We start from the raw sequence: 21472 nt of genomic DNA on the forward strand, positions 1-21472 counted from the left end.
TGTCTAAATATCAGTGGTTGGTATCTTATTTCATTTTCTGCTTCGTTTTTACGGTAACGTCACAAGCCTAAATTAGCGAATACTTTGTGTTGGTTCATGGTCTACTCAAGGTTGACAAACAGTGCGCTATATTGGCATGTAAAAGTCGCCAGTCGGGATTCTTAATCGCCAGTCGACCAGGTGACCGAATTTGTTGAGGGATAGAATGAAAGAACTTAAGGCTGATAGTCTAGCACTAAATGTACTGTGATAGTGAACTTGTGCACCCACTGATATAAAAGATTAGAATAATTAGATGATGAAGATAATAATTTTGCAACGTCTCTTAAAGCCGATATACATATTGTATATCAAAAAATATTAATCCTAAGAAATTTTGGAATGGGTAAGTCACGTATCAATCATATAAAAAGGGGGCAAAAATTAAAATACGGGAAAGGTGGAATGTAGAATAATCCAAAATATACAGGCGACTAATTTCCCTTAATTTAGGCCACCCTTTCATAACGGCTTTATAATTTGTTCCATTCCAGGATTTTCTTCTTGTCCTGCAAACATGATAATTTTACGTTCTCTAAACTCTACGTTCTCTCCATTCAGTTTTAATTACTCTCCTCCAGTATTGCTTCTTTTTTTTTTAAGTCTATTTTCTCTCTGTACACACATCTTTTACTAAGAAATAAAAGGATTTAACAAAGAAAATCCCCCCCCCCCCCTTTCAAAATTACTCTAAACAGAATTCAATGTTGTTAATCGTCCCCTTGCTTACTATAGGTGGTCTGTGTCGCTGAGAATTTTTCTCAATTACTTTAATGTACGAATTCCGTGAATTTTCATTGACCATTTCAGAGAATTTTTCAAGCCTGAATTATCAACCCCCATCCCCCCCACCTTCCTGCCTTTCCTGTTCCTTGGAAATTGTTATTTAATGGATACATAATACAAGTAATGTAGTGCCAAAACAGGAGGGCGTCCCCGAGTCTGAGAATTTTGGGGAAACTTTTTATCCCCTCTAGGATTATTTTAATTACCTAGAAAGATTAATTTGTCACCGACTAATGACTAAAAGACCCACTGGAATACTTTCCATTGCTTAAGTGTTCTGAACGCTTCCGTGTAGCATAAAAATGAAAGACGAATTTGTTGACATTTCAGTTATTAGTGAACAAAAGGACAAGTGCGACTTTTTTGAAAGTGCTAAACCAGAAAGTTGGCCTTGTTCAATTTTTTATTTACTTTTTTATGATTATTTCTACCTAAAATGCCCATCTGTTCTAAGAATCTGAAATAAAAGAAGGCATTTCTGTCTCGTCTTTTGAGTTATTTCCCCCGTATACATTCTTTTTTTTCTTTCTTGTATATATAAACAGGTGAGTTGTACACAGCGCGTTTGATTTTTTTTTAAAGTAATTCAAATTTTTAAAAAATTTTCTGTGATTAATAGAATTGAAAAGTAAATATAGTTATATCCTTATCAATTAATTACTAGGGTTATAACTTATAGTATTATTAACCCTAATTTTATGTTCACTAAACTTAGCCATTTAGTTTTAATTACTGTATAATTTTCATTACTCTCCTCCAGTATTGCTTCTTTCTTTTCTTTTCTTTTTTTTTTTTTTTTAAGTCTCTTTTCTCTCTGTATACACGTCTCTTCACGTGCGATATTGCGTTCACGGGTCTTACATTAACAATAAACGCGAAACGTGCATGGATAATTGCCCGATTTCTATTTGTCTGATTTGAAATTTGGTTTGGCTCAACAAACAATTTTTACAAACCCAAATGCAAAAATCCGTCCACTGGGAGATCTGCTACATGTAGACGGACGGACAGACAGACGGACAGGGTGAAGACAATACAGTACTATATCACCGGGCCTTTAAAAAAAAAAAAAAAAAATCTAAACAGCCATATTCCTTTGAAAAATCTTCCTTCCATAGACAAATCTCGTGATATTTATCATGATAATTATCAGTTTAACACCTAACGATGCCTAATATTTGAACGATGGTATAACTGCAAAAAAAGTGAGTTTTTGAATGAACTACGAAGATCGATTTAAAAATAAATAAATAAAATAAATTTTCTGTTTATACTCCTGGACGACCACGCGGTCAGGAGTTCACAAGATCGAAAGAATACAAGAAACATGCTGATCGATAGGATTGTCTCGAGCGGCTCGAATTGAGGAGTCAAAAAGTTGTTGAAACTTTTCAACTAAAGCTATCTAAAGCTTACAGCATTGGTGTATTCCTGTACAACCGGTACGTTTAATTTATGCATCGCTGAATATTTAAATGTAGTAAATTTAAACTTGGAAAACACGTTAGAATACTATTTCTAATGTTAACCGAATGGAAATTCGCCTGAAAGGAATTCTCTCTTCTTTAGGTCTAACCAGGGGTTGAAATAAAAAAAAAAAAAAAAAATGACGATTTAGTAATATCTATTGATATTACTAAAGACAAACTGAAGTTTCTGTTTGAAACAAGTGTCAGTCCTTGGCTGAATTTCTTAATTTTTATCAACTGGTGGTTCTCAGTCACTAGGGCTCCGATCCTCCACCCCCTCCCCACACAGACCATTCGAATGGTACCTTGATGGCCATCCTAGGAGTTTGCAGTGTACTATAAAAAAAATACAAAACAGTCAAACAAAGAAGAGAACCAAGCTTGTTATGGCCGGTAAGAACACAATGACCAATTTTCAATCCTCTTCAACATGTTGCCTTGATATTGCACTATTCGTTTTGCTTGATTGTGAAACGATTTTCATTAGCTTTGCTACTAAGCCCGAACCTTTTGAGGATCTAAAATTTCTGGGGTAAAAATTGACTAATGTCTGATTTAGAAGCATAATTTTACAAAATCTTATTTTAAATAAATTTTCTGTGTATACTCCGGACGACCATATAAAATTAGAAGAGTTTACAAGATAAAGAAAAAAGAGAATACAGTACATGAGCATCACCGTGTTCAGCAGTCACACGAGGTTGAATCATGCGCGTACAAATGTATCCTCGAGTTTGACCACTCGGCTCCGGTAGACATTAAAATGTGGTAATAGTACCCGCTGTTTAGTATTAATATCAGTGTTGCTTAATATTACCATAATTCTTTTATAATATGATAAACGTACTATTAGCAGTATTGCGTAGTTATGTACTATTATCATATTATTATTTGAATCCCTGTATTTAAATATAAAATAGTGTCATAGAATTGTTAATATTCCATTAATATTTATTTAGAGGCAGTATGGTCGACTATCAAAAACACTTCGCGGACGTAATACGGGAATATGTATGTTGTCGCAGCTTACCGTGTTTTTTTTTTTTTTTTTATAACATGACAGTGACCTAGTTTTATTATTCGATTATGAATTAGATTTCCTAAATGCCTCTAAAAAGCCGGGGAGAGTTCAGGAGGAGCAATAAGTTGATAATAATATGCGAACGGATAAAATAGCAGTGTGTTGCAAAAAACAAAGAAAGATAATGCGTTGGGAATGATTTTAATTAATTCTAACTAATGTAAATATATATTTTTGTGTGTAATCCGAAATGGGCACACATTGGGGTAGAATAGTTCATAATTACATTTTACAAAAACAAATTACAGAAACACTTCAAAACTACAGTAAATCTGCTTTCAAGCTGGCGGGTGACCGTTTGTTTTTCTCTTTTTTTGACATGATAGTGACCCAGTTTTATTATTCGTTGACGAGATCATTTCCCAAAATGGCTTAAATAAGAATATTTCTTGACTATATACAGTACTTCGCTGTTCAACAAATATATATAATATTATATTATGTTAGCAGAGTCCAAAAATCACCTAGTTTCCGGCTTCCACTGAGAAGATAATGCAGAGATAATCGTTTTCTTTGCTTATTTTATCCCCTCCTTACCCTTAAAGATAATAGTGGCAATCTTATTTTTTGAGGCAAAAGACTACAGACGCCATGAGATTCCAGAGGCTTCGATTCAGGAAAAGCAATAAGCACATAGCGAATTTAAATTTTCTGATTATAATTTAAATTGGCTGTGTAATAGTGAACTTTAAAAAACGCAAATATTACTAAGGAAGGGATTCTTTTATAATGCGCTTGCATGGCTTCATCTCTCTCTCTCTCTCTCTCTCTCTCTCTGAGCGTATAAATTCATCATTAGAAAAGCATACCTGATTAAATCTTACACAAATATATTTTTTCCCTGTTTATTATTAAATTATTTTAATATGTGCTGCGACATCGTACTTCAAGAAAGATTTTAATTTAATCGGGCACAACACAGTCCGTTTTATTTTGCTCGATGTGTAGTCAATGATTAAATTACAAGGTCCAAACGGACATATGACATTCGGAATATTGACTCCTGAGGTAATTCTTTTTCGAAGAGTTAGCTGTGGTCCTCGGCTAGCATGTGACCACTACCACTATTATATATGTTGCTGATTGGAAAATGTGAACCATTGTTAACTGTGCACTAGCATATCGGCTGCCAGATCACAGTGAAGTTGTAAATTCTTTTGCCGCGGAATTTACGCGATTATCGAGTATTATATTGTATATGTAATAAAGAAATAAGTTGTAGAGTAGCCAAGCGAAGTGTGAAATCAAAACAAAATTATTACTAGTACGGGCAGGGCTACTTTCGCCTGCTGGTATTATTTTCAACTGTCTTTCTTCTGATTACTCTTAGATGAATTTAAATATCTTAAATATCCTTTTTTCAGTTTAATAAACCAAGAAACAGAAATGTAAGCAGCTTTGCTACATACTTAGAAAAGTATAAAGCCAAATATAGCACAAAAAATATTTCTCTAGAATCCATTGAATAGCTAGAGCAAGCTGAGCTGCACCATATCATCAGTGAGATCACTGATATGGTTACGTAGGAAATGTTTAATGTTCGAATAAGAACTCGCATTCTATGACTTGTTTTTTACCAATGATAATTTACATTAACCAGATAACGTAGAAGAACGTGGAAAAAGACAACACCCGCGCCATTAGCTTTTTTTTAGTAACCGGATATTTAGGTTAACATTCCAACAATTATGAACAAGGTGAATATAGACATAGTTACCGCGGGTTAGTATAAACAGACAATGATATAGTTTACGTCCTAGGTAGTGATATTATCCTGAACAATCAACCAGTTACGTAGAATGGTGATTTTTTTTAAAATTTTATTTCAATGTTGGCCGACATCGACTGCACGCATGGCCAGAAAAATGGTGGAGGAAAGGGTGCTCTGGATGCAACCCACCAAACCCCGGCACAGAACAGGCCCCCCATACATGGTTATAATATATCTACAACAAAAGGTGTACCCCCATAAAGCAACCATACACTTGAGCATTGCACGGTCCTGCTTACATGACTCTGTCATGACTGCATTTTATAACCGAACTTATAATTTACATTCCAGATTATTGATACTGGAATTTACATATACTTTTAGGTCTTCGAGCAACTTACCTTATGGATGTAGAAAAACTAAAATGCGACTATAAATGTTTACCCTCTAAAAATATCGAAGATATTTGATAACTCATTATGAATTATAGCATTGTTTGCTTTACTTGATGGTAAAAGAATTAAAAAAAATAGTGTTAAATGAATCTATCTGAAGATGTATCTATCTTATATTGGGTTTGTTTGACTATAATTAAAGATATCAAGAAGCAAATCCAGGATTCACTAAGCCCGGGTGTTCAAAAGTAACATCGACCACTAAGTGAGCCCTTATATAGTAGAAGCCCCTCTTATAATTTTAGGTAGGTATTTAGTGCACACTGCATATAAAGAAGGTACATGCTTGTCACTAAGAATCTGTATTTTTTTTTTTTTTTTTTTTTTATATGGTGACCCAAAATATAGCATTACTTCGTGGTGACACGAAATAGTGGAATATATAGTACAGCGAATGAGTTGAAGATTTGAAAGTCCGAATAAAATTTAATGATATTTTGCTTAAATTTCTGTAGATTGTACATTTTAAGAATTACAGACAAAGGCGGATTGTTCAAGAAAAGAGAAGTAGCGGGAACACATGAAGAAGAATTATATGAATCGTTATAATCCGAAGTGTCTATATTCATCAGTTACAAATAAATAAACGTTTTGTTTTTACGAAAATACTAAACTATTGAAACCCACCTCCAACATCCACCTTGCCACGACCTCCCTCATGGATGACTTTAGTCCTGTCTGAAAACACTTGAAATAACATGAAGAAATGGTATATCTGTCTTCTGTTTGTAAAAGGTTTTGGAGGACACGATCATCGTCCAGTAACACGCGATCTTCATAGGCCCTTCTCACAAAACTGGGCTCACTTTCACAACAAAACAGTTCCATGGTTGTGAGAGGGAGTGGATTATTTACAAGTGATGGCCACTCATCTTCGGCATCTTATCGTAACATGATATATCTTAAAAAAAGCTATGTGCAATAACACCAACAAAAACTCGGTAATGGAACCTACACCACTGTCATCTACACGTACTAAACAGAAAAGAAAGGGCAAGTAACCCTTAAGACCAGGGTCGGCAGCTCTTACATGCGCGCGCGAATCTACTGCACTTGTTTACAGCGTCTACTCCTGCGACACACTTGCCGTAACTGTGTTCTCTTCCCTGTGCCAGCTGATCAGCTACGGCAGTTTATCCTGCGCAGTTGCTCCTCGGCCCCACCCACCAGTGGCTGGCGTTCCTTATTGCCCGTCGGGCTGTCCGTCATCTACCCTGGATGCCGGTGCCTAGTTCATTCAAAAGGTTCCAGGCACCAATATACGTGTCTTCGCTGTCAGGTGGATGGTTTGGAGAAGCCGCGTGCTTTTCACAGGTGTCTGTGGGAGAAACTGTCTCATCGCTTTACTCTCTCTTTCCCTCTCTAGAGTGCGCTATGTTTGTAAAACGTTTTCTTGTGACTACGCGGTAGCTAGCTGAGATATTTTTATGATTTTTGTTGAGCCAGCCAAGTGATGAAAGTGTATCAGTATAAGCTATTTAGGTTTATAGAAAGAATTAATTTGTTAAGGAGTATTCTCGGCAATAGATTCCTTAAACAAGAAAATACTGAGAAAGGTTCTCGGCATTTTCTTGTTCAAGGAATCTGAATGCTATGCATTTGGCTTTTCAGTACTCGAGCAGTGGTGTGTTTTTTTTTTTTTTTTTTTTTGATAAATACAAATTTGCAACTGCGAATTTCCAGCACGAAGTTTTAGATCACATACATTAGCCTTTTTATTTAACTTTACTTTACTTTATTATTATTTTTTTTTTATATATTTTATACATCAAATAAATATCTGATATACATTAAAGATAATAGTTACAGGAGATATAATGATGCTAGAATTGTCGACAAAAGATGTTTTTTGCTGTTGGTAAGATATTAGCGTATTTTAAAGCTGTATTAATTATTTTTAATTACTGTATTCTAATCCCTTATGAAAACCTTAGATATTTTGGGAAGTCCCATGGCTTCGCCTTTTCAGTTGGAGACGGTCAAAAGTGTTGGTCGTGTGTATGTGCCTAATAATTTCATAATTCATTAAGTTTTTTTTTTTTTTTCAAATGTTGGACTGATGTAGTGTATATAAGCCTTTCTGGACTTATCTTCATTCTAGTGAGGGGATTGTTTACTGTAGCGAAATTATAGTTCACGCAGAGCGTTTTGCTGACTACTAAGAATTGTGTTGCTAGATTAGTGTTCATTTTGATTGTACTGAAAGATTGCCCCTGAACACATTAAAATGATTGAACACTGACCCAAATGTCAAATTATACCCTGTGGTGTACATTTTACCTTACAGACGTGTTCAGCTGCAATTCAAGAGATTGAATTACACCTAGAAGAGGGACAAAATCCCTTCTAGTAACGGGATCCTATCCCAGAGATCGAGGAAATTTGCTTTAACAACTGATATAGATAAACGATGGAAACTATGACAGGTATTTTTTAAGGGGAATGGGAGGGTTGAACTCTAACTGCCGAACGCTAAGGCCCGTTAAAACTCACTCGCGCTAATTGTTCTATTTCTGATCTTTGTGTATAACATGATTCAACGATGTCTTATTCAGATTATCATCACAGAGAGTAACTTGTACGACTTCAGTTTCCGTACTCGTTTTGTCCATGCTTTCAGTGGCTGAACATAAATAAAAAATAAAAAAAATCGGATGAGATTTTGTTATTCTAGTAACATCAGAGCTCTTTTTATGCGAACATGAATATCGCAATGAAGGGAAAACGTCGACTACGAAGTAAAATTTTCCTCTTGTATATATCTCGTATTCCACAGGTCTGTTCTACACTCACTGGCCAAAAAAATTTAAACTTTTATTCAATACCTAGTAGGACCACCTTTTGCCCAAATTACAGCCCGTATACGTCGTAGCATGGATTCCACTAAGTGACTGAAGGAATCTAGTTCTAGATTTGACCATTCTTCCATCAGGATGTTTGTGAGCTGCTGTATTGGCTTGGCAGCTTGGGCAGTTTGGCTTCGCAGCTGAGAACTGCGAAGCCAAACTGCCCTTACTAACATATCCCAGACATTCTCAATTGGACTCACATCTGGAGAATTAGGCGACCAAGGTGCCTTTGGAATGTTCCTCGAATTATTCAGATGCATTTATGCACGGTGGATAGTTGCGTTTTCGTCCTAAAAGAATCCGATCAGGGTAAAATGAAGCATTTTGGTCCGATACAACAGAAAGATATTCATTTGGAGGTAATACGACCTAATGGTAGGAACGAACCTAATCCATACCATTAGAACATACCACATACCACGATGCCACCTCCAGCCGCTTCAGAGGCGGTCACAAGACATTCTGAATGCATGGCTTCATGAGGTTCACACCACAATTTCAGTCTATCATTGATGCAAAAAAAAAAAAAAAATTGTAAATGGAGACTTGTCAGACCAAATTATCTTTTTCCACTGTTCTGCAATCCAAACTGCGTTGGCGACATCACCCCAGTCGAATCTTTCGATTTTTACAGAAAGAAGTGCCTGTCGAATAGGTGCACGACTACCAAATCCCAGATTCTTCAAATCCCGCCATATAGTTCTTGTGGACATGTGTATATGTAATGGGCGGCACCTAGAACGTCTGTTCAACTCCGCCTCGTGTCTCTGTGAAGAACAGTATCACTACAAATGGGCCAGATATGTGTGTGACGTACGTTTGTGTGTTTTATGTGTGTGTTCTGTTGTTATGTTCTGGCCACTTGGCTACCCAGAAGCATCAGTCACCTGGACAGATGATTCTGGGTACTCGTCCACACCACGGGAAGGTGGGCCAGTTCCAGTAGAGCACGTAACGCCTCAAAAGAGACTCTGACCCACCTGATGTTGCCAAAAGGTGGGCCAGATTCCTCCGGGGGCCCATTCCAGAGGAAAAAGAAAGGAGCGAGAAGGAGAAAAAAAAATAATAAATAATAATAATAAAATAAAATAAAAAATAATAAAATAAAAAAATAATAGTAATAAAGAAGGAGAAAAAAAAAAAAAAAAGAAAAAAGAGAAGAAAGAAGAAAGAAAAAAAAGAAAAGAAAAAGAAAATAATAATGATAATAATAAAGTAAACACAACCCGTGGTGCTGGTAAAAAAAAAAAAAAAAAAAAGGACACGTGATAATAAAAAAAATAATAATAATAAATAAATAAAAGAATAAAATAAAATAATAATAAACTAATAGTAAAAACAAAAAAAAGAGAGAAAAAAAAAAGGGTAGTCTTCAATAAATACTCTTGTATCCAGAATAATTCAGATGTGGAATGATGACCTTTAGGATCAGTGCAGTGACAATTCATGCAGACATGAACCATAGAAGAAAACTATTGTCCCGCTTGCTTACACAGTTGTATTTGGTGGATTGTTCTGGTGCGCTAATCTGGCGTTGATTCTTTTTCTGCGAGCAAACACCTCGGAGGCAAAGTTCTGAAGTGCTGAGAGATTATTCTTATTATGCAAAAGCATTTCCTCATTCCCCGGAGAGAGATCTGGAACGTCAGTTCGGAGCTTCACCCTAAGATCGTCGTAGATTGCACAGTTATAGAGCAGGTGACTCCAATCTTCTGTATTCCCGCAGCTGCAGAGATCAGTGTGATGCAAGCGAAACTGAAAGAGTTTTTGATTGAGAGAGCCATGTCCTGTTATCAGAAAGGAAGTTTGCATAGTTAAAGAGCACCAGGTTTTAACTGTTTTAGACAATAAGAAGGTCACATCAGGCAGAAATTTTCTTGTCATCGCTCCAAGTGCGGTGGTGTCCCATCTGGTCTGCCAGATGCTAATCAGCTCGTTAAACCATCTGGATTTCTCTTTTTTAGGATCTTCATTTAAATTTAGCTGGATTCCACGTAATTCTGAAGGTATTTGTTTTTTGTGTCGAAAGCAGAGGCCACGATAAATGACAAATAGATCCAATGGGAGGGACCCCGCAATAACTTGCACTGCAGCGGTGGAAACTGTTCTACAGACTCTGAGAATAGAGAGGAGCATGCTCCGCTGGATGGAATTCAGTTTTAACCTCATTTTGGAATTAGTGGCCCGATGAACCCAAGCTCCTGCTGCATAAGTGACTATGGGCAGGAAAACAGCATTATAGTAGAGAAAGAGTGACTTCCTAGAGAGACTCCACTCCCCTCTGGAAATTCGAATAATTGACCCTGTGAACTTTTTGATTTTGGTACATATATGAATCAGATGAGGATAGAAGGAAAGCTTATGGTCAATAATGACCCCAAGGAGTTTTGCTTCAGTGACTATAGGAAGCCGCTTGCCAAAAATTTTGACTTGGGGAGGCCGCCTGAGATCTAATTTGGATTTAAAAAGCATCATTTTTGTTTTCGATGGATTAATTTTAAGTTTGTTAGCCAATGACCAGGTGGAAAGGTCAGTTAAAATCTGGTTCGCATTCACCTCCAACACTGCACGAGAACTGCCTGAGACCACAATTGTCAGATCATCGGCGAAAGCAAAAATTTTGCAATTCTGGAGAGAGTGGCCCAGCCAGTCTTGAAGCACAATGTTCCAGATAAGGGGCCCCAGGACTGAACCTTGGGGACACCCTCGAAAAACCTTCCTAGAGACTTGGAGGAATTTAGATTTGACAATTATTGAGCGGTCAGAGAAATAGTTTTGAAATAATTTGTACATATGAAAGGAGCATCTGGCAGACCGGAGACGTTCAAGGGCGCTGTCCCACCAGACAGTGTCAAAGGCACCCTCGAAGTCGACCATAATAGCTAGTTCAAACTTGGATTTAGAATTTATAATGTGCCAGACAAAGTCAGACAAGGCCTCCTCGCCATATAGTTCTGTTGGAAATCAGCCTTTCTTTGCTTAGATTGAATTTTTCAGTCAAGCTGCGCTCTGGACTTTCTATTGTGGCGCACGAATCCATCGCGGTCAGGGTAAAATTGAAGCATTTTGGTCCGATATGACAGATACATTAGGGAATAATTTCGACATTGTTTATGTAGATTTCAGCAATGCTTTTAACTCAGTCCCACATGAGCGGTTGCTTTATAAACGAACAGGTTGGAATCACTGGGAAAATCCTTAGATGGATAGCAGGATGGCTTCAGGGCAGGAGGCAGAAGGTTGTGATAAATAACTATTCCTTAGGTTGGGTTGATGTAAGAAGTGGGGTTCCCCAAGGATCAGTATTAAATAAATAAATAAATATTCATTTATTGCAAATACAGCAAGCCCATCACAGCACATGGCTAGGGGCAGGTAAAAATACAACGGGAATGACATAAAATAATCGAGTATATGTACATAGCAGATTTTATATAGATATTAACAATGCCTAGGAATTTTAGTTATGAATTTAAAAATTGCAGAACAGTTATGAAGGACCACTGTTGTTTTTAATTTTCATAAACGACATCGATGAAGGGATAGAGGGCGTGATGTCTAAATTGGTAGAGTAGTTAATGATCACTGTCAAGCTGAGCTTCTTCAGAGAGACCTAGATAGACTTCAGGAATGGTCAGACAAACGGCAGTTAGGCTTTAATCAAACCGAACAAAGTGTAAGGTATTACTCCTGGGAAACAGTAACCCAAAATAACTTATTAACTTGGTGGAGTTCAACTAAATCCAGTACTGGAGGAAAGGGACTTGGATGTTACGATACGGTCAGACATGAAATTCTCTGAGCATTGTAAACAGGTTGCAAGGAAGGCCCATGGTGTCCTATCGATGATATATCGAACTTTTACAAGTAGAGATAGGGACGCGATAATCCCATTATATAAGGCTTTTGTTAGACCACACTTGGAATACTGTGTTCAAGTATGGACACCGCACCTAAAGAAAGACATCGAGCTTCTTGAAAGTGTGCAAAGACGAGTAACTCGCCTGGTGAGATCGGCAAAAGGGCGTCCTTATGAAGAAAGACTTCGAATATGTGGGTTGCAGAGTTTGGAAACTAGACACCTTAGAGGAGATTTGATTGAGGTGTTTAAAGCTTTGAGAGGATCAGTAAAATGAATGAGGACGAAATTTTCAAGATTATAAATGATACTAGAACTATGGGACATAATTTCAAGTTACGGGGGGAAATATTTAGATTGGACTGCAGGAAGTTTTATTTTAGCCAGCGAGTTATAAATTACTGGAATAAGTTGCCTACATGGGTGTAGAGGCTGACAGTTTGGGGAAATTCAAAGGTCATCTGGATAGTACCTTCGGGTGAGGGAAGCGCATTGGATGATAGGTGTAATTTACTTTTCTTTTATTAATTATTATTATTTATTTTTATTTTTTTATCATTGTTTTATTCGTTTTTTTTTTTTTTTTTTTTTTTGGCTGGTGCAGCATAAGCCATAGGCTTTCTTTGTTTGTTATTTGGTTTTTAGGAGCATTAGCAACTAAGGCCATATTGCTCCGGGATATGCGGTGGTCATTCCCTGACCTTTCCGTATCCTCCGTATTTGGTGGTGACGGGTTCGAACCCCGGTCTAATCAAGAAGCGTGTGCTACGCAATGCTGCTCCTTCCCACCTGGCTACGGAGGCGCATAGGCTTTCTTGCACCATGCGTTCGGCCATTACTAGTACTATGAAACAACAGGATTACCTATATTTTAGATATAGGAAGCTTCTTTTCCAACCAACTCTCCTGGTCCAACGCGCTAATAATTCTTTGGGAAGGCGATATCAATTTTACAAAACATGGACATCTTCCCCCACTGTCAGACCGTAGTGTTCAGACCCTCGGTTTCAACCTTGAGCGCTCAAGACTTCTGTCTTCAAACACCATACCTCTGGCAGCAAGGAAGCCATTACATGGATTGACATAAAATTAAATTTTGAAGGTCTAAACCGCTTAATAAATATGGACCGATTATTTTCTTCGGTCCAGTAGTTTGACATTAGAGTTAAATTTAGGGGTTTAAAAAAGTTTAATGGATATCGGGGGGTGGATTATTCTCTACATTCCTTAAGTCGGACTAGAACTTTCCGGGGCGTCATCTTCACAGGAATAGAGCAACTCACAATTAATCCGAAACTTTTGTCTTATGTTGTAGTGTTTGTTCTTCACGCATGCGTATAAGTGACCAATCGTCGAACAATAGGAATGGTCTACGGATATTGATCGAAGTTTCATGTAGTTTCATTTCTAAGGTTTCCGCAATAAGTAGTTTGTGGTAGTTTTGTTGAATATTTATAATTTTTGTTCCATTAAAGCCGAATGAATGTCGTTCATTATTGTGTGGAACGAAAGTTCCGATGTATTTGAACGACCCGCCCGCACCGAAGCTTGGTGTTGTTTTGCTCGAAGCTGTGCCACTCCCATGGTAGATCCTACATAAACAGCGTCGCAAGTTTTGCATGGGATGCTGTATACTAGGTCATGCTGTGATTGGAATGTGGTGTTTGAAGGTCGATTTCTGAAGAATGTGTATAATTTGTTCATGGGTTTTGCTATGATTTTCATGTCGGTTCCCTTGTATACAGTCAGTCCTCGTATAGCACGATAGTTGTGTTCCTAGAAACCCTCCTGCAATACAAAAGCGTGCAATATAAACAACAGGCCCTATGGGAAAAATAGGGTTAGGTGCCGACCACCCAAGATTGAACACACACATTTGTAACCAAAACATTACCAAACACAATAAATTATCGTAATAAAATACTTATGTATTTTATTACAACTATTATGTAATAAAATATTGCTAATGTTTTTGCTTCTATAGTAAGCAAACTTGTTTTTTGTTTGATTTTCTATCCAAACAGATGACAACCGTTCCATCTCTTCCAATACTTGTCTTAATCTAATGGATTTTAATTACTGAGTTGTTCCTGCTATGAAAGTTGTTTTTATTTTCTCTGCATTCTTTGTAATTCTCGGCGTTGCCTCATTTAGGTCTATAGCACGTGCAATATCACATGGTCTTTCATTTCGCTCAAAGCGTTTCACAATTTCATATTTTTTCTCTATCGACAGAGGCGACTGGCCATAAGCCTTACCGGGGAAACCCCGGTGGGCCGGAGGCCGATGTGATTTTGGCCATAAACCATAGTATGAGGCCACTATAAATTTTCCCGGGTAAGAATTTTTGATCCAGTCCGCTTCTGTTTATCGATATTGCTTTTCTTTTTCTCTCTGAATCTGCAGTGCCTTCACCAGGACGCTTCCTTTTCACACCTTTTAAGTATTTTACTCATTTTTAGGGAATAAAGCACAATTACAAAACGAGGAGGCACGCTTGATACACATAAACAAAGCTGCGCGCGTGTAGCAACTGAATAAACAACACCGTAAATGCAGAGGTACACTATTAACACCTCACATTTTACTCAAGCACATTTCTAGGGGTTACCACCATAAAACAATAAAAACAACTTCCAGTTGCCTTCCTGCTAGTGGAATCTGTTATAAACTGGTAGTAAACTCGATATAATTGCATTTGCGATTAATACCGATTGCTGGAATTGTGTTGGTTTTTACGTTATTATGGTGAAATTGTGTTTCCCCTTCGCTGATATAAAAACATAAATAAATGTATTTAGTTTTTTAAATACATTTTCAGAATCTTCTCTTCATTCCTATCGTGTTGCGTTCGACTGCCATTTCTTGTAAACACAAAGGCGAATCGTGCATAAGCGAATTCGGTTCGTGTTATATAAGGTATCGTTTCCCTATTTTTAAATCGTGTATGATCGAATTCGTGTAGTGTAAACACGTGTTATACGAGGACTGACTGTATTTGGTTAAGTTTATTGTACCAGTACTCGACATATGGAATGGTGATGAAATGTATTTTGGTCTTGTCGGATTTTAGTGCAATGTTTGTTGCGAGGTTGTTGTTATTTATTTTTTCACGGGCTATTGTTTTAACTTTGTTTATATAGGTTAGCGGGTAACCCCTATTTGAGAATCTTCTAGTTAATTCATTTATTTCTGTCGTTAGAGAAATCTGGGTTGAAGAATATTTAAAGGCATTAAGAAATTGATTCAGCATGACCGATTTTTTGTATGGTTGGGGATGATAGCTGTGGAAATGCAAAAGCATCCCCTTATTAGTGGGTTTTTATATATGCTGAAATTTAGTGTTTGGTCTAATCTGTGTATGGTAAAATTAAGGAAATTTATGGAGGGGATTTCTGTTTCAATTTCTAATTAAAATTTTAATCTTTGATGGATGTTATTAAAAACCTGTAGAATATTGTTTATGGTCAAATGATCTCTGATGATGTCAACCAGATATCTTTCGTAATATGTGATTTGTGGTATAAATGGATTAAGATGGTTCTTTTATAATTTGTCCAAGTATAGTTCAGCAATGAGCCCACTGATGTTTAGGCCCATTGGGAGGCCGAAAATCTGTCTGTATATTTTTCCTTGAAAGAGAATGTAATTAGCATTTACTAATGGTTTTGTTAGTTCGAAGATTCTGTCTTTGGGGAGTCTGGTGTTATTAATTTTTATGTTATCATCGTTTAACCCAGACTATGTCTAAGGCGTAAGGTACATTTACGTTAGTGTATAGTGAAGTCACATCCAGTGAATATAACTTCATATCCTCCTTGATGTGGAGATCTTTAAGGTTCATAAATAAAGCATCGTAGTTTTTTATATTATATGTTAGGAGTTCTCGAAGTGGTTTTAGAATTGGGTAGATGAACGTGGCTAAGGAAGCAAGAGCTGAATTCTTATATGACACGATTGGACGAATTGGATATCCTGTTTTGTGATATTGTATATGCGGGCTTTAATTTATTTAAGTTGGGCCATAGTGATGTGGTCATCTTTCCCATCTTTCAACGCAAAAAATGAACGACATTCATTCGGCTTTAATGAAACAAAAATTATAAATATTCAACACAACTACCACAATTGCGGATGAAACTTCGATCAATATCCGTAGACCATTCCTATTGTCCGACGATTTGTCACTTATACGCATGCGTGAAGAACAAACACTACAACATAAGACAAAAGTTTCGGATTAATTGTGAGTTGCTCTATTCCTGTGAAGATGACGCCCCGAAAAGTTCTAGTCCGACTTAAGGAATGTAGAGAATAATCCACCCCCCCATATCCATTAAACTTTTTTAGACCCCTAAATTTAACTCTAATGTCAAGCTACTGGACCGAAGAAAATAATCGGTCCATATTTATTAAACGGTTTGGACCTTCAAAATTTAATTTTATGTCAATCCACGTAATGGTTTCCTTGCTGCCAGAGGTATGGTGTTTGAAGACAGAAGTCTTGAGCGCTCAAGGTTGAGACCGAGGGGTCTAAACGCTACGGTTCTGGCAGCGGGGAAGATGTCCCACATGTTTTGTAAAATTGATATCGCCTTCCCAAAGAATTATTAGCGCGTTGGACCAGGTGAATTGGTTTGGAAAAGAAGCTTCCTATATCTAAAATAAAGGTAATCCCTGTTGTTTCAAAATATAATAGAATATAGGAATTATCGAGCACTTAATAGCTCTCTATTATCAAATCTATTACTAATACAATTCGCTTTAAATTCCTGCGGTCTCTTTCTTTGCGTACTGACTTTCTGCTACATTTCTGGCGCCTCCGTAGCCAGGTGGAAAGGAAGAGCAACAGTGCGTAGCACACGCTTCTTGATTAGACCGGGGTTCGAGCCCGTCACCACCAAATACAGAGGATGCGGAAAGGTCAGGGAATGACCACCGCCTATCCCGGAGCAATATGGCCTTAGTTGCTAATGCTCCTAAAAATCAAATGACTAACTAACTAACTAGCTACATTTCTTCCTTTTAGAGTTGCATTTTCCTTTCGTCTTCCACTTATTCACTTTTGCGATGGTTGCTTTCGAAATACCAGTGATTTCCTTTGTTTATTGAATTAATGCACCAACTAAATGTGTCCCAACAATAACACCTTTTTGAAAATCGGAAAGAACACTTGAATTCTCCATGACTGAATCGGCTGAGAAGCCCTGGAAAACGTGCACTATTTATCTGATACCAAAGGACTTGTGATCATACCATGTAACAATTTACATTTGTATACTGTATTTTTAATTATCTGTTGATCCCAATTGCAAAAGGTTTGTCATTTTATGATGTACCTCCCTCCTCGTCCCACACGCAAGAAGTAAAAAATGCATTTCATCTCCCTTAAAATCGTTAGCTGTATACCTTTAAAAATGAAGATATACAAAAATATCCTATCATACAATGTTCACTAGTGTTTCCAGTAGAAGCAAAACAAACTATAACAGGAGTGTACACTCCTTCACATTGACGGTCCCTGGCCATGAGCAGCCTTCAAGTGTGACGTTTCTCTCGAGTATATAGTTTTAATGTAGTTTCACATTAAAACTATATTTGTGAAAGTATGTATATCCGTTTTTAATAATATTCGATTTTTGTATATTGTTTTTTTTTTTTTTTTTCATTTTATATATCTTCCTCAAAATTTATCAATATTTTTATAACCATACAGTCTGATAATAGATTTTATAATAGTGCAATAATAGTTACTGTACTAGCATTACTGCATTATCAAAGTAATACTAATAGTCTGTAAATTCGAACGTAGATAACAAAAATTTAATTTTGTTTCGAAAAATGTATTATTAGTGGTAAATCTTGTGGCCTGCAACCTGCTTGCCACAACAACCCATGCAGTCCGCGACCTTCAGTGCCTTATCTGTTTTGGATCCTAGCCAAAAAAGTTGAATGCCCCTGGACTATAACGTTTCGAAGTTCTTTTGTGTTTGATGCTTTCTATTCATTGAATAATAAGCATCAAATAATTAGAGCAAGAATGACCATCACACGCAGGAAATAATGTCTAAAACAGCGCTTGGGATTTGGTTATCACTTCTGCTAGTATTGTTTTTAGTTGCTTTTCCTTCTAAAGAAAAGTAAACTACTTTAGTCCTTCGTGAAGATATGGTATTCATGGTGATTTCAGTATTCATGGCTGATGGAAAACGTTGGAGGTCCGATTTTTTGGATTTTTTGGCAGAGCCCCTAGTTGCCGAAACAACTAGGGGCTCTGCCATTTTTTACCCGACTAAGATCCGGTATTTATCTTAAACAGTTCGATCTAACAAACTTTTGTAAGTCGCTAAGAAGAGCGGTAACTAGCCTTTCCCCCATCCGAAAAATAACATAATGATTAAATAAATAATGAAATAGTGCAAAATGCGTGTCGCGCTCACCGCATATAAGTGTGTGTGCGTGTATATATATATACACTGCCCTAAAATTAATATCCACATAACTAGTAGACTCAATTCCTCTCCTTTCGCCCTTATCCGGGCGGAAGGTGGGCCTACCAGTTACTAGGTAAGTATCCGATGTTTTTGCCTACTCAGTGTACAATGATACTACTCTTGCCGAGGAAGAAAGAACTAACAACCAATTCGAAGGTTGGAATCATCATTTTTCCAAAATAGTGTCTTGCTCTCACCCATCCATTTGGGTCGTTATACAGAAGATGAAACTAAGCTGCTTAGCGTAATTCAGGTTGTTTGATTTTAAAGAAGAAGCGAGTCATGTATTACGGAATGTAACTTTTTGTTTGATTTGGTAGTTGTTGGCGCATCGGCTTCTGTGGCCATATTGCACCTCCCAAGGTTTTTGCAGTGCTTTGATCCAAGCCCGAGGCGGGAATCGAGCCCGCGACCTTTGGGTTTCCGGGCAGGTACTTTACCCACTCGGCTAGCCCGGTCGGCTCAGGAATGTAACGTAAACTAAAAATGTTATGCCAGGAATGATGAAGGTGATCGCCTTTTACAAGACTTTTTAAGATCAGTATTGTACTGTATACGTTGCATGTAAAATCTGATGCTTTCATTTATTTAAATGTCTCTTTTTATCCATGCATAGCATTGTTCTTATTCGAATAATTATATAATTACAATTGTCTTTTTTGTTATTAGATATCTCTATAAATAAATTGATTTATGAATTGTTCTCCTTTTCGAATTTATACTATATAATATTCATCATTTTTCAAATTATGTGCAACATTTTTGTTAATATCATCACTGTAATAAGAGAATATGAGGAAACAAAAGGAAATATTTATTTTTTAACACTTAAATACTAACAGTATACAATCAGTTCACAAACACGACATTACTGACAATAATCACAGTTTAATGATATTAACATTTGCAAAAAATTATACAAATTATAATCAAACGTTTTAAGTATTATAATAATAACAAAATGGGATATTTTTTTCTGGTACTGGCATTTTCTTGCTTGCATCAGGCACTTAAAAGTGCTCTGGTCATACAACTACCTACGTTTTCGAATACTAGGTCTCTAAAACTTAAGCATCTGACACAAAACGGCATACATCGTGGAACACCCGTGGATATTTCCGACTATGACCTCTCAAGATGTGTACTATAAATTAGTAAACAGAAAATTCCCATTAATTTCAATACAAATGGCAAACGGTAAAATAAAATTGAACAACATATGCATAAAACATGGAGAAAAAGAAACTGGTTAAGAGCAAAGTTGTTGACGAGATATCAAATGCTGATCAATGGTAGTGTCCCTATCTTCCCAGCCACAATACAGGATTCGCATTCAGGCTATTAAAATTTTTTGACACTACTGAATGCTGTTTTGGTTGAAGAATAGTAATACGTTTCCCAAGGGCACTGGTTTTCAAACTGAGTTCCACGAAACCTACCGTTCTGTGAGAGCTCTTCGTTAGAGAGATTTTTAGTGTGTGTGTGAGAGAGAGAGAGAGAGAATTTTACGATGGTACATTTGTTTGTTTCTTTTTTTTTTTTTTTTTTTTAATCAAAGAGGGGCAGATTGTGTAGAAAAAAAGAAGGCCTGCAGTGAGGGGTTTGAGATAAATTAACATTATTAATTCTTAGAACTGTCGAGAGCAGTGGTTTTTCATAGTACGTTCCGTCAAGGTATGGCGTTCTGGAAAGAGATCCTGGAGGTTCTGAAAATGTTCCATTAATTTTTTATCACTGATTTTATTTGAGTTTGATTTTTGATGTGAACCTGACTTTTTTATTTTCAATTTTTTAGGCTTTTGCCATAAACCCACTTAAATGATGATACATATATATACACTACAACGTCACAGTGATACCTATTAAGCTATCTAGTTTTACGTTATACCTTGCGCTAATAAGTTTGGAATATACGTTACGCTATACCATAACGACCACAATATTAAATTAGTTATATCTCTAGCTAAACACAAAGATATATGCCCAACAAGAGATTTGGAGTTAAGTTAAGTTAATTATAATATATAACAAAATTATCCAACTAACGCCAACTTAAATGTCTCTTTTTCTCCATGTGTAGCTTTGTTCTTTTTCTTATTCGAATAAATATATAATTACAATTATCTTTTTTGTTGTTATTAGATACCAGTATAAATCAATTTATTTACGAATTGTTCACCTTTTAGAATTTATATCATATAATATTCATCATTTTCACTGTAATAAGACAATATAAGAAAACAAAATAGGAAAGAAAAGGAAATACTGAATTTATTTTTTAACACTTAAATATTAACAGTTCAATCTACAATATACAATCTTCAATCAGTTCACAAATGCCACATTACTGACAATTAGCGCAGTTTAATGATATCAAAATCACAGATTAAAAGTTGCAAAAAAACATACAAATTATAATCAAACGTTTTAGTATTATAATAATAATACTTAAATACAATCAGTGACCTAGCTACCATGTAGGCAGGCAAGGCAATTAGCCTCCTGGTCCTTTAATGGCCCGGCGTCTTTGCCTGTCTCCTGTTTTTGAAATTTTCATTAATTAAGTAGGGGCCCCCGAACATGTTCTTTGCCTCCGGGCCCGAAAAACGGTAGCTAAGCTACTGATTATAATAATAACAAGAAAATGGGATATTTTTTCTGGGATTCGAAAATGCCATCCCCTTCTCATTTTACGAAATGTTACAAGTAATACTGTATTCCTTTTGTCG

The 21472-nt window shown here is 36.5% G+C and overlaps 1 protein-coding gene and 1 long non-coding RNA gene across 2 annotated transcripts in view; one reads left to right on the plus strand and one right to left on the minus strand.

Annotated features, from left to right (window-relative positions):
- Nucleotides 1-6421, minus strand: part of LOC150084146 (G1/S-specific cyclin-D2-like) — a 133805-nt gene extending 127384 nt beyond the window's left edge. The window contains exon 1 of the mRNA XM_090375063.1: nt 6169-6421. Within this exon, the coding sequence (XP_090231189.1) occupies nt 6169-6369 (201 nt within the window). The 5' untranslated portion in view covers nt 6370-6421. The remainder of the gene's footprint in view (nt 1-6168) is intronic.
- The window catches only part of LOC150084147 (uncharacterized), a 367749-nt gene that overhangs the window by 16031 nt on the left and 330246 nt on the right, over nt 1-21472 (plus strand). The gene's annotated exons all lie outside the window — the stretch shown is intronic.

This window comes from Mastigoproctus giganteus, chromosome 6, assembly GCF_048544385.1.
Source record: "Mastigoproctus giganteus isolate SK-2022 chromosome 6, ASM4854438v1, whole genome shotgun sequence".
In the NCBI taxonomy this organism is placed as follows: domain Eukaryota; kingdom Metazoa; phylum Arthropoda; class Arachnida; order Uropygi; family Thelyphonidae; genus Mastigoproctus; species Mastigoproctus giganteus.